Source organism: Cydia pomonella, chromosome 4 (assembly GCF_033807575.1).
Source record: "Cydia pomonella isolate Wapato2018A chromosome 4, ilCydPomo1, whole genome shotgun sequence".
NCBI classification, from domain to species: domain Eukaryota; kingdom Metazoa; phylum Arthropoda; class Insecta; order Lepidoptera; family Tortricidae; genus Cydia; species Cydia pomonella.
Window position 1 is genome coordinate 15,755,044 of NC_084706.1, and position 15,066 is coordinate 15,770,109.

Genomic DNA, 15,066 nt, shown 5'->3' on the forward strand with positions numbered 1-15,066 from the left:
AAGAACCCTTTTTCAAATGACTAATACAAAAAGGCATACTGTACTTTTACAATGTTTATTGCACAATTTAAAAAAAATACAAATAGTGGACGTTATTTATTTTTATACTTCAAATAGACGATTTACTATACTGCAGGCCAGGTTGTGTACTATAACAGGCCCAGATATTTAGCTTATCGCTAAACAAGTGGATCTAATATACACCGTTTTTTTTATGGGTGCATTCCTGAGCTTAAATTAAATAACTTTCTTAAAGACACCGGTATTCTAATTACCTCTATTTCGGAAATAATCAATAATTTATTTTATCTAATGAGGCCCTTACGAGTGTGTGCACTTGCCTTAGGGCCCGTCTACATACTGATTAGTGTTTAGAACGAAACATTTGCTACTAAACGTACACACTATCTCAGACGATCGATGTTCGAAATGACATTGATATGTCACAGTTTTCAATTGTTTGGTTGGGTTAAATGTAATGCCCGTGTTACTACAACGCTATATGGAACATTAAAATACTCATTACAAAAATATACTATTTTTTATTAACTATGCCATTTAGTTTCCTTAAACGTGCTTACCCATACCCTGAAGTTAAAGGAAAAAAAAACACGGTGTATATATATGTTACTATACGGGTAATGTTAGAAGGTTAATTAAACTCAAATTAACCCTTGTATAACTAGTATTACCGTTTACCTTTGTTTTGTCGACGATTTTTCTGTAGAATTTTGTTTTATATTTTTTTTTCAAGTAATTTCATATTACAAAGTAATATTTAAACAGACTATTTACTTCAAGTAAGTAATTATAGTTCGAATTAGTTACATCCCAGCGAACATGTTAAATTTGTATCGTTTCCTTAAAACGATTGTCCTTAACAATTTGTTCATTTAATTTCATTTCACAGAATCATCCATATGTAGAAAAGTCACTTCTTATAAATATGCAGTTCTAAGTGCTCTAACCCACTTTTCTGGTAAAAGTTTGTGTTTTTAGGGGTCTCAGTTCTAACCTAACCTAATCCACATTTCTGGTAACAGTTCATTTTCTTGCTGGTTGCAGCTCTAAACTAACAAATCTCAACCCCTTTTTGGCAACTAATGGTTGATTTTTTCATTTAAGTGAATACTAGATGAAAGGTAATTTAGAAAAATTATATTAGATGAAATCAATATTCTGTGAATTGTATTGTCGTACAAATAACACTCAATGAATAGTAATTCTACAGTCAGTCTTTTACTTTAATTTTTATTTATTTTTAGGAGTAATAAGTATTTCATTTATTTACCAAAAATAGCATACCCTCAGAGCCACAGCGCAGGCTAAACTTTATTTCACTTTTTACTCTATTTAAAAATCTTTGAATAATTATTCTGAATTTTAATTAAGTTACAAAGTATATTTCCTTGAAATGAGTAATCAAAGGAACATAATTAATTGTAATAAAAATGTGGGATTCGATTATTCTATAAATAATTTTCTGTAAAATAAAATTCGGCAAAAAGTTCAGCCATAAAATAAGTAAAGCCCGAAAATTTAAACGATTTTAATCTGTATTCGGCCTTTACCCATACACATCTACTCAACACTGGCTGGGTAATGTTAGGGAGACCTAGATGTATAATATACGGGTAATCGTCGAATACAAATTAAAGTTGATTTAATTTTCAACTTTACCCAAAAGGCTTGGGTAATACTAGGTATACCCAGGTAAACTTAAGTTTACTTAACCTTCTATAGTATTGCCCGTAATATATATAGCATAATAAATAATAAGCAAAGAAAATTTGGTCATATTTGTAAGACGGTATGCATGCATGCACAAAATTTCTGTTAGTTCTACGATGTCATGCAATGTCAATTTGTCAGTCACTCATATCTTATGGGTAGTTCAGCGAAATGAAACTAAAGGAATAATACCCTCCCCCTTACCAAACCAATATGGGTTCCTTCGTATGGGCGAAATATTCGCTGTCAACGTGTAAGTCTCGGTAGTTCAGTTGTTACAGCGGCGGAGTCGCGAATTCAATTCATGCACGGGACTGAATATTTAGGTATATTTTCTTTTAATTCTAAACATTCTGGCATCATTAGCAGACCTGTCTGCTTAATACAAAATTATTTAGCGAAAGGGATAAGTAATATTATTAAAATGACTTTTGTTCTTGTTACAAAGATAAATTAAATTCATGACAATAAATTTGAATCCACAAAAGTTAATTTTATCTTTAATATATTAGGAGATCATTAAGGACCTAACTTTCACTCCTTTCACGTTTATGTGCATCTTGTAACATAAATATTACGAATAAACATTAATGTTAGCCTCTTATTATCAATAATACCTATCAGCTAAAACTATGACTACACATACAGTTTATATATTCAAGTAATATACAACGTGCTCACCACGAACCCGAAAGATTTTAACATTATAATTCTTAATCATATTTAAAAACTAAGCTTTTCTTATCAAGTAAAAAAAAAAAAAACAAAAAACACAACTACAACGCAAAACGCCTTTTTGATGGCTATGTTGCAACTTTATGGCCTAGTCTAAATATCCTTATTGAAAGATATCAAAAAGTAACTAGTTAAGAAAATGTTTTGGCGAAATTTACCCATACCTAAAACATTTTTTTTGCCTTCTTTTGACCTCAGAAATGCGTGGTTAAAATCTTTTGGGTACCTCGTGAGCACGTTATATATATTGTACTGTACAGGTGTACTGAGATTTCATTACTTCAAAATAAGTAGTTGGATTTAGAAGAGTAGGTATATACACATACAGTAAACGTCCAACATATGTTTACAGGGATGTAGAGTAAGCTGCAGAGTTAAGTGACCCCCTCTGCAAACAATGTTTTATGTAGGGGGGTCACTTAACTCTGCAGCCTACTGTACCTTAATTCATTTCAATGTAATGAGGCTAAAATTATAAACACATCTTTAACATCGACTATACCACAATAACATTGACATAAAATCGACATAAATGTTTATCGTTAACCCTTTGACCGCCAACCGTCAAATGACGCGCGGGTACAGCCCAATATCAACCTTCGTACATTCCGACAAGGTTCACGATGACGCGCTCCATATGATAGGCGTGATGTTCAAAGGTTAAAATGTCCGTTTTATATTACTTACACCATATCCCCAAAAAAAGTCCACTAAAAGAGGAAGAGAAATGTGTCATCATAGAAGAAGTTCAAAATAATGTGCACGCATTGTCACTTTATATTCATAAAAGTATATTATAGGAATAAGTTAGAAAATTGCAAACTATATTGCAGTGTCTCTTTATACGAACCATGGTCTTACATTGATGTCGTATATTCCGTACCTGTACATAGTTACATCATAGAAAATTGTGAGTCATCATTGTAATGGCGCCTACACAAGTTGCCCACATGTTTGTTTCACAGCAAGTGTCAGCTGAAGAATATGTGGTCATACGCAGTGTGGGTCGGCGATAAAAAATAAAACTTCATAAACATAGATAACTAATCGATAATAGTGTCTACAATAAAATATTATGGTCGTGCATGGTTTGGTATATTTTTTTATAAATTGGTAATGTAAAACTCAAATATGGCGAAGTGTGTAGACCCCATGAACAATGTGACGCTGTGTCCATGTCGACGGCCGATCGTAAGATCAAGCAGATTGTAATGTTCCTCACATGTAATATTTTGATTGTAGGTAGGATCGGCCGCCGACATCTATAACAGCGAGCATACCAGGCAAGATTGCAACATGCCGCAAGCAAGATGCTGTTAGAGCGAGATAAATTGCACTATTTCACTCTATCTTCACGAAGAGCCCGCACGACAATATCAAGCCCAGCAACTGCAAAACAAAATTGACCACGTCATGACGTCAGTAATCATATTTATTATCGTGCTGAAATAAAACAATGGAGGATTACCTTTATATTACGATACGATAAATAAAAAAATAAAGTACATACAAGCAAAGGTGCATATTTCAGCAACAGTTACGTCCTGTTATTAAACATTTGTTGAAAAAACTTAATAACGGAAAGGTTAATACGACAAAAATTTAGTAAAATGGGTGTGACATAGTCAGACGGACGGACATGACAAAATATATGAGTTCCGCTTTTACCATTTTGGCTAAGCAACTCTAAAAGGCTGATAAACACCAGTATGTAGCTAACATGGTTATGATTACACATACGAGTAATGTGAGGTAAAAAATACTTGGCAGTGCAACAAGTATCCGGCTCGGAGGACCAATGATCAATCATGACTAGGCATGACATGACATCTTTAATCGCTATAATAATCAATTACACTTCTGCAATTGACCTCGTGCCTACGCTTAATTTTTTTGCAAACGTTGGTATGCTAGGTATGCCTTGATAATATATCTTATACCTTTAAACGAGCAATTCTTGTATATTTCTGTGATCTCGGAAACGGCTCTAACGATTTCGCTGAAATTTGGTATATGGGGGTTTTTGGGTTACAATCTATCTAGATTAGTCTTATGTTTGTGAAAACGCATGTTTTCGAGTTTTCATGCGTTTTTCTTTCGACGCAGAATGTGGTCGCTATTTTCGTGTTGCCGACCACTGTCCGTCTGGTCCAGCGGGTTAAGACGCGGACTGCTAAACGAGTGTTACGGGTTCGAAATCTCGCCCGGTGACTAATTTTTGTTTTTTTTTTATATGTTCAAGTTTATATATATATATATATATATTTTTTATTGTTTTAGACAAGTTTAATTTAGTAAAAAAATGTAGTTAAGATTATCACCTATACACCACCATATTACAATAAATAGTTATAACCGAGCAAAGCTCGGTCGCCTAGGTACTTTTTTATTAGGGTTCCGTAGTCAACTAGGAACCCTTATAGTTTCGCCATGTCCGTCTGTCTGTCTGTCTGTCTGTCTGTCCGAGGCTTTGCTCCGTGGTCGTTAGTGCTAGAAAGCTGAAATTTGGCATGGATATATAAATCAATAAAGCCGACAAAGTCGTACAGTAAAATCTAAAAATTAAATTTTTTTGAGGGTACCTCCCCTACACGTAAAGTGGGGGTGATTTTTTTTTTTGCTTTGACCCTACAGTGTGGGGTATCATTGGAAACGTCTTTCAAAACTAATAGGGGTCTTCAACAAACATTTTTTGATAAAGTGAATATATTCGGAGATAATCGCTCCGAAAGAAAAAAATGTGTCCCCCCCCCCTCTAACTTTTGAACCATAGGTCCAAAACATATGAAAAAAATCGTGGAATTAGAGCTTAAGAAAGACATTAAATGAAAACTATAGCGGACATGATCAGTTTAGCTGTTTTTGAGTTATCGCAAAAAGTTTCCCCTTCATAGTAAAAAGACTTACTTTAATTAGGTACTGATTATGCAAATTTGCCTATTTGTTTAACTCGCATGAAAGGTACCGTTTCATCCCTTGGTTAACAATTTACTATACTTTAACCTCCAGTTTAGCTTATTGTGACGGAAGAGTAACTACGGAACCCTACACCGAGCGTGGCCCGACATGCTCTTGGCCGGTTTTATATTACAAATCACCGCCGTCAACGTTGCTTGCCTTTCCCGGTGTTCTATCGAATAGGTACCAGTGAACGGAAATTAAACATGGCAGCATTCTGTTCGCTCAATTATACTACCCAACGTAAACTACCTTGAGGTGGGCGGCGCTTACAAACTACTCGATTAGCAACTTCAGTTCGACCGAGATGACAGTCAGTGATGGTTGGCTAAATCGGTTTATAGAAACAAGGTTTTTTTATAATTAAAAATGTTTTCAAGTGTTGTGAAGTGGTGCAGAAGTTTTCTGGTCCATCCAAGGACAGTAGAATCACTTTTCATATATAATAAAAGTACAAATTCACTAGTTACTACGCAGAGTAGGGCCGGTGGTTAAAATTTCACCCTGTATGTGACAGTAGAGGGTGGATTCAAATGATCAACATTTTCAGATAATGTGTGTACATATTTGTTAAACTAATTAATTGAATGAGTGACAGAAAAAACATATCTACATATAGGACACCGGGTATGGTTATGTCACGGGTTGGTTGTCACAGAGCGGCCGTAACAAACAATAAACTTATAAGTGTTGAAAGATAAAGGTATAGGAAATATAGGAGTGAACATAGGTATTGTACATAAGTTGCCATATAGTGTTGACAAGTTTTATAAATGTTAGCATTCAAATAATTTACATATCGATATCAACATTTTATTTCAGTGGATTCAGTCAATTGAATGAGTATTCAATGAACATGTGCTGCCAAAACCAAATTTGAAACTTTATAACCATTACAGACCAAAAACTGTTTATTATTGACAATATTAAGGACAATGTTATCCATTGGTTTAGAATTTACAACAAGCAAAACCACTTATAACCCATTCCGATATAGAAAATATCGAAATCAAATATAAGTTAATAAAATAGTCTACTTCCTTTGGCTTAAAACATCATCCCTATTATCCTCGTAATCTAAAAAGACGTATGTTGTTATGAAAATCGTATGCAGTTACGTTTTAGCTTATCACGGTAGTATTGAAAAAATTACTTCATATTTATTCCAAAATTTACTGAAGTTCTTTAATTATTTACATAAACTTTATTGCACAATAAAAATAAGGACTTAATGCCTTAGGGCATTCTCTACCAGTCAACTAAAGGATAAAACAGAAAATATTCCAGTGATTCCACTATCCTTGGAAAGACCAGAATAGCTTCTGCACCACTTCGCAACACATGAATACATTTTTAATTAAAACCTAATTATAAGACGTTGTTTTTATAAACTGGTTTAACCATCCGTCCCTGACTGTCATTTCGGTCGAACTGAAGTTACCAATCGAGTAGTTTGTAAGCCCCGACCACCTTAGGGTAGTTTATATTGGGCTATTACTACACCAGTGAGCTTCTCTTACGCGCTGTTGTCACCTTACATTACGTGAGACTAGGGAGAATTACCGGTCAATTTCCCAGCGGTTACCAATACTAGCAATGCGGCGCGGCAATGCAGTCGCAATTACAATTTAGTTTCGATGTGCGTTTTTACCATTATGAACGCCACAATGATGGCGATGACACCGACGTACACGGCGTTCTCGCGCAGGAACTCCACTGTCTGCGGCAGGCAGCCGTCCATGTACATGGTCGCCGGGTTGCCAGAGTACTTGCAGTCCATGCGCTAAACAGACAGTCACAAAGAATTAGATAAGTAGTTTGACCTGGAACCATGAAATTTAGGAAAAAGTAATTTCTTACAGGACATGTAGGGGAAAAATCCGAAAACCTTAGGTAGGTACATAATTCTATAACTAGATAAAACAAAAATATAATGTATGTATCTCACAAAAAAAAATATTGAATTTAGATTTATAATTTCTTAATACAGATTACATTATATTATAAATTGCGGGCATGTCAATCTCTAAGAATTCATATTATGATCGTCAATACAAGGATGTCACAAGAATGTTATCAATAAAATATCATATGCGACTGTAATAGTACATTACTATAGAGGCCGGGAAGCGAAGGGTTGCAGGTCAAGTAGATATAGACGGCCGAGCGTAACAAGGTCGCATAGGGATACGCGGCATTTTGGCGCTACGACGCACGCCATTACGCTTTTTTTTTCTTTTGTTTTTTTTATTATTAGGTATTTTATTTAAAAAAATATATATGGCTGTATCTCCTAAACCGTACGTCGTAGTCGTAGCGCAAAAATTATCAAATTCGTTTCCCTTTTGATAACCCTGAAATACTAATAAAAAACACAAAAAAGATAAGAAAAAAAGCATAATGGCGGAATTGTGCTTATAGGTTTTTATGGTTGAATTTGACATTCAAAAAACAAAGAAGGTTGCCTTACAGGCCTAGGTGTGAAAGGCTGTATGAAATTCCTTCACATGTCTTTACTCGTCGCACCGGATATGTAGTATTTCCGGACCTAATTTGAAGTAAGTCATGTCAACAAGTCTGTTGTGGCTGAGCATTTACTGGAGTCAGGACCAACCTACTAGATCGAGCTGCATAACCCTAAAATCCTTTCCACGGATCGCCATTTATACAGCAAAAAAATTGGCAGGCTATTGAAATCAAAAAAACATTGCAATTTCAATAGAGACGAGGGTTCGGGGATCTCATCCACATGGAATCCAGTCATTAGTATATAAGTATGGAAGCGGAAACGAATATCGATGTGTTGTGTGTCGACAGAGTAACATCTCATAATAAACAAGACCTAGTGCGGGTAGTTCGAAAAACTCGCGCAGCTAGAAGATGTTGATGTCAACTTTAGCCAGTCTTCTCCAAGACCACGGGGACAACGCCGTCCTCGAAACATCGAAGGTAAATTTATAACTTAATATATTTCTATAAGTTAATAATTTGTAAAAATCATGAAAGATTAAATCAATGTTCAGTTATGGAATTTGGCATAAAGTAGGTACTCTAATAGTCATTACTTCATTAGCGTCGATGGCACTTAAGACCATTGTGAGGACGTTATGATAATGACTCAACAAAGTTTTTAAATTTTTTAAGATTATCAATCTTATCGCGAGGTTTCCAGCTCACAGAGCCATTAGTGTATAAATACTTAAATAAGTACAGTCACGTCTGACAAAATCGACACTACCGAAGTACCAAAAATATGTATACCAATTCAAAGAAATCTTCCTAAGAAAAATCATTTTTAGACATGATTTACTGAGTTATTTGAACTTAACAGATTAAACATTAAAGGTACTAAATCCTGGCGTAATAAAAATAATTGTACCTTAGCGTTTTTTCTTAAAAATGAAATCGATAATTTGAAAAATTATAACGCCTGCAAAATTGTAATAGCAAGCAAAATATAAAATGAGTAAAACTTGGAAACCAAAAATAAAATGACTCGTATTATAATTGAATATGAAGGTACAAAAAAGGTACAAAAATTTGGCTTTTATAGAATTTATCAATAACCACGGGAACATAGCGTAATAAAGTACACCCGCACATTCTGACTGTCAGGATGGCGGGTGACCTGTTTTTTGGTGATAACTTTAAGTACCGTGAGGTAAAATTTTTTTTAAAGGAGGTACTAAATAGTACAAATTAGGTACAAAAATATGGTATGGTTTTCATTTAATTTTATTTAGGTACACCAGCCATTCTGACTCTCACGTTTATACCTATAAGTATATTTTATTCAGGTTCTTAGCAACGATTCGAATAACTGCACTAGGTATAATCAAATATGTTCATGTTGTTGTTTTTGACGACCGGTTTGGCCTAGTGGGTAGTGACCCTGCCTACGAAGCTGATGGTCCCGGGTTCAAATCCTGGTAAGGGCATTTATTCGTGTGATGAGCATGGATATTTGTTCCTGAGTCATGGGTGTTTTCTATGTATTTAAGTATTTATACATATTTATATATTATATATATATCGTTGTCTAAGTACCCTCAATACAAGCCTTATTGAGCTTACTGTGGGACTTAGTCAATTTGTGTAATAATGTCCTATAATATTTATTTTATTTATTGCATTTTTTTTTCAGTTTCCCGAAAAATCCCAGTATTAAAGAAAAATGGATAGAGGCCCTAACTGGTTTACGAGCGATAAAAGTGTTATTTGTTCGGATAATTTTCAAGAAAAATGTTTCCAGTTACACTTCGCCTCATTTATATAACGATAGAATATAAATATGTTTAAAATAATACTATATTGTATACTTAGTCGATCCAAAAGTTCTATCAGAAAGATTTTTACTGATAATTATGATTACTCTTTCCTTATTTTATTTTATTTTATTGGAGAAACAACAGAAGCAAGTACAATAATAGGATAAGTGATAAGTTATACATTGCAATAGACGTGCACCTACCTCCTAAAAACGCTCTCACTAAGAACTATATATAATATAGGTAAGGTAATGCTACAGTAAACTATGCTAAAGTTGACGCGCTCTAGCGACTAGATGGCAATGATACATATTGTACGAAGATACTAAGTTGTCTCAGCTAGTATTTCAAGGATTTGTTTTTTGAAACTTACTCTACTTGTATTGAAAATGTCTGCGGCCGTGAACATTATTCGTACATATGATTTAAAAGCTTATTCAATGGTGCATTATACTTACAATATAATTTACTATAACTTGCTTTCGCAGTTCTTCATAACTCTATGTAAGATGCTGGAATTGCTTTCAATTGGTGACGAAATATGCTATAATAAACTGAAACTATTGTTTTAATGAAGCCCTCGCGTCTAACGACAATCCCAAAGTAAACAATTTAAACAAACATTACATCAAATAATTACTAAAATTTAAACCAATTTGATTAGTCAAGTATAAACAAGCTTTCGCATCACGGTACATGTTTTTTTGTTTTTTAATTAAAAGCTTTGTATTACATTTTATTAGTAAAAACCTTTGTGAGAGAACTTATGGATCAACTAATATACCTTACACGTACCTTAAAATTCCTAGCTCGTAAATAAGGTCAAAAATTTAAAGGAATATAAATTAAGTCTATGGCAATTATAACTTAAAACAAAAATGTCAAAACTCTAAGGTCATGTTCAGAACATGTAAAATATCGATAGCTCTATCGAATTGTCCTCACTCTAGTGCCGCTCCTACACCGCGCGGTTTGGCCAATCACAGCGCGTGATTTGGTTGTCTGGCCACGCCTTTAATGATGTGGTGGGGGGCTGTTGGAGACAGCGAGACTCGTTGAAATTATGCTTCGTTATAAATCTCCTTACACAACCTTATGGCCCATATATTAGGGTAGTGCATACATATTTTTGGCACTTTGTCCGTATCGATATTTTCAGACGTGACCGTACATAGAAAACACCCATGACTCAGGAATAAATATTCGTTCTTATCACACAAATAAACGCCATTACCAGGATATGAACCCGGGACCATCGGCTTCATTTGCAGGGTCACTATCGAAAATGTACTCGGAAAGAAATCCGTAGTTGGGATACATTTTTTAAGCATCCTTAGCTAATTATTCGGTTCAGTTATAGGTTTAAGCCAAAAGCGAGTGTCCTGCATAAAGCGGGTATGCCCTAGGGCTAAGACTAGGTAAGACTAGGTAAGAAACCATATTTCTACAGTTGCATTCCCCATTGATGGTCTGTCAGTATACCTTATACTTGCATAAATAAGTATATGGATAAAATCAATTCAAACACGATCAATTTTGTACACAATATCTAGGAATAGTGGCCCACCTTCCCAGGGTAGACCTCCTTGCAGCAGCTCTCGGGCACGTTGCCATTCCAGTCCTTGTAGTTGTGCACGCCGCAGCACTGCAGGTAGGTCTGCGTGTCGTCCCAGGCGCGCGTGTACTCCGGCCGCACGCCGTAGAACGGGATGGACGCAAACATCTCGCGGTCCAGCGTGGTCAGCACCTGTAACATTAAGTTGAAAAGAGATGAAGTCACGTGACCGCTTTTTTTCATTCAATCGTGTTCCTCATTTTCTTATCTGGATATTAATATTACAGACAATATTTTCACGCAGTTTGCACGCTTTTTTACATTCACCGCAGTTATTCAAAATCACGTTATCGTGTTTACACGGATGTCGTCACCGGTCAGAAAATCGCATCGAACCGGGTTAGTGTACCTATCATAACCGGATGTGCAGGAAGTATCGTACTTTGTTTATCCCACCAAGAAGTGGTGAAGGGACAAGAGACAGAGTTCCCAAACTGTGTGTCGCGGCGTCCTGGGATGGCGCGGATTGTCTAATCTACGCGCGGATTATCTTTCAAGAGAGTCGCAATATAATAAAATAATTGATAATATAAAAGGAGTTTCGGAATCCCTATGCATTATAGGATGATAAAGTATATCTCATACCTTTTCCCGAAACACGAACTGTAGGATGCCTCCAACAAGCATGAGCACGAAAATGATGAACACGAGGATGTAGTACTGAAACAATATATGGACACATGTATGAAATTAAACTTACAACTTACAAATGGGTACATGTAAACAAATAAAGAATATGGGCCACTTGCACCAAACCGCCTGTCGTCGTTTAATTAAAACATTCGTTCGCTAAATTTTGTTGTATGGGAAATATAGTTCACTGTTGATTGTCGTTGATCAGTCCGTCAAGTTTTTGATGCAACTCACAAGTCTCACAACTAGTCCAAAAGCTCAAAAACTGTGGCTGATATATGTTCCAACGGGAGTCTTCTTACTTTTCAGCGGTTTGAGAGTTAAAAGGTAACAGACAGACAGAGTTTAACATTTATAATATTATATAGCCTTCTAAGCCCTGCGTACAAATGTTTGTACATACTTAGGATTCCAAACTCTATTTTGAACTTTTATTGAGTAACTAAGGGTTTTAAATTCAAAAACCAAACAAGTGCTTCTGGGTCTCAAGAGGATAGTAGGGATAAGTATTTATGTCAGATAATTGTAACATGACCAACAAAAGGTCAAAAAGTTTCGTATTTGGATCAACTAGTAGGTAACTGAAATATCAAATGCCAAAATATACGTGAAAGAAATGTAAATATGCCGTTTTTCCATCCAGAAACGTGTCGAGGGTTAGCGTTATTCTCCCACTAATAATGTTTTTTCCAAGCTTAAGGTTTTTGCTAGTGTAACACGAAGGGGTCTTCAGGCACGCGATATCGACCTTAAGGCAATCATTACAAAGAACAACTTAAGGTTCTTTGAACTACCCCGGTACTTTCATTTATTTAATTATTGTACGTATTTACGTATTTGCAAGGGTAATGTGCACATGCTATTGTGACCGGTTAGCAGCGACGGGCCGTTCGTTTGCTACTCGTACTCTCGTGGGCAGTGTTGTAACAATAGAATAGGGTGGCAAAACAAGCAAAATGCCACAGATCCTCTGACCGGCCTCACTTGACTTCCTTAGCGGAGCCGCAACTGTCCGACAGCGCGGCTAACATGACACGCTCTCGTGGCCACCACCTCGGTACCGAGTGCACGAGTAGGTTGTCGTACCGTAAGCAGCATGCACTTGACCTCCTTAGCGGCGCCGCAGCAGCCCAGCAGCGCGAGCAGCATGACCGCCGCTCCCGTGGCCACCACCACACCCACGGACGCGATGAACATGTTGTTGCTCATGAGCGTGCTGGAGAAAGAACGAGTCACCCACACCCACGCGCCCAGCGCCAGTGCCAGCAGTCCACCGATCTGCAATTAAACATATGAAAATACCAAAGACTCTCCTCTCCGCGATAAAAAGTGGCCATGCATGATGCACATTTTCTAGTATTTATTTTATTTGTAATAATCTGTAGATATTGTATACTTTATAAAAATACAATCTTATTCTAATGTATGGGTATGTGTGAGTTTTGGCCAAATATATTCCATCTTATCTTGAATTTAGGGCGTTTTTAGGGTTCCGTAGCCAAATGGCAAAAAACGGAACCCTTATAGATTCGTCATGTCCGTCTGTCTGTCCGATTCTGTCACAGCCACTTTTTTCCGAAACTATAAGAGCTGTACTGTTCAAACTTGGTAAGTAGATGTATTCTATGAACCGCATTAGGATGTTTACACAAAAATAGAAATAAAACAATAAATTTTGGGGGTTCCCCATACTTAGAACTGAAACTCAAAAAATCTTTTTTCATCAAACCCATACGTGTGGGGTATCTATGGATAGGTCTTCAAAAATGATATTGAGGTTTCTAATATCATTTTTTTCTAAAATGAATAGTTTGCGCGAGAGACACTTCCAAAGTGGTAAAATGTGTGTCCCCCCCCCCGTAACTTCTAAAATAACAGAATGAAAAATCTAAAAAAAATATATGATATACATTGTCATGTAAACTTCCACCGAAAATTGGTTTGAACGAGATCTAGTAAGTAGTTTTTTTTTAATACGTCATGAAATTAAAAAAAATTTTTTTTTTTTCATCATACCCATACGTGTGGGGTATCTATGGATAGGTCTTCAAAAATGATATTAAGGTTTCTAATATCATTTTTTTCTAAACTGAATAGTTTGCGCGAGAGAACCTTCCAAAGTGAAAAAAAGTGTGTCCCCCCCCCCTGTAACTTCTAAAATAACAGAATGAAAAATCAAAAAAAAATATATGATATACATTGTCATGTAAACTTCCACCGAAAATTGGTTTGAACGAGATCTAGTAAGTAGTTTTTTTTTTAATACGTCATGAAATTAAAAAAAAATTTTTTTTTTCATCATACCCATACGTGTGGGGTATCTATAGATAGGTCTTCAAAAATGATATTAAGGTTTCTAATATCATTTTTTTCTAAACTGAATAGTTTGCGCGACAGAACCTTCCAAAGTGAAAAAAAGTGTGTCCCCCCCCCCCTGTAACTTCTAAAATAACAGAATGAAAAATCTAAAAAAAATATATGATATACATTACCATGCAAACTTCCACCGAAAATTGGTTTGAACGAGATCTAGTGAGTAGTTTTTTTTTAATACGTCATAAAATTTTAAATTTTTTTTTTTCATCAAACATATACGTGTAAGGTATCTTTGGATAGGTCTTCAAAAATGATATTTAGGTTCCTAATATAATTTTTTTCTAAACTGAATAGTTTGCGCGAGAGACACTTCCAAAGTGGTAAAATGTGTGTCCAAAGTGGTAAAATGTTGAACAAGATCTAGTAAGAAGATTTTTTTTAATACGTCTTAAATTGTACGGAACCCTTCATGCGCGAGTCCGACTCGCACTTGGCCGCTTTTTGATAATACTCTCTTTCTACTACAATGATTGATATTTTACAAACTCTGTTTTACGCACATTAGAATGCCATCTTACCCAAAAAATACATTTCGAAACTGCTATTTGTGATAGTCAAGAAGACTTTCTACTTACTACACAAGCACTGAAAATTGTTTTTGTATAGGAAGCATTTTTTGTCAAAAAGTCAAATTCACCAAATAGCACAATCGGAATAGGACAAACCTCGAGATCTCTGGAACAGTCCTGAAAATCGGTATGTATGTCAATTAAAGGTCTCTTTTTGATTCCACACTATTTGACGTCGACG

The 15,066-nt window shown here is 35.6% G+C and overlaps 1 protein-coding gene across 4 annotated transcripts in view; it reads right to left on the bottom strand.

Moving 5' to 3' along the window:
* Positions 1-39: 39 nt before the first annotated feature.
* The window catches only part of LOC133517170 (tetraspanin-4-like), a 50,830-nt gene continuing 35,803 nt past the window's right edge, over positions 40-15,066 (bottom strand). For all 4 annotated transcript variants that reach the window (XM_061850357.1, XM_061850356.1, XM_061850359.1 and 1 more), the window contains 5 exons: positions 13,027-13,218; positions 11,893-11,967; positions 11,260-11,439; positions 7,076-7,207; positions 40-3,855 (listed from right to left, as the gene is read on the bottom strand). In XM_061850357.1, coding sequence (XP_061706341.1) covers positions 3,808-3,855; positions 7,076-7,207; positions 11,260-11,439; positions 11,893-11,967; positions 13,027-13,218 — 627 coding nt within the window. In that variant the 3' untranslated portion in view covers positions 40-3,807. The remainder of the gene's footprint in view (positions 3,856-7,075; positions 7,208-11,259; positions 11,440-11,892; positions 11,968-13,026; positions 13,219-15,066) is intronic.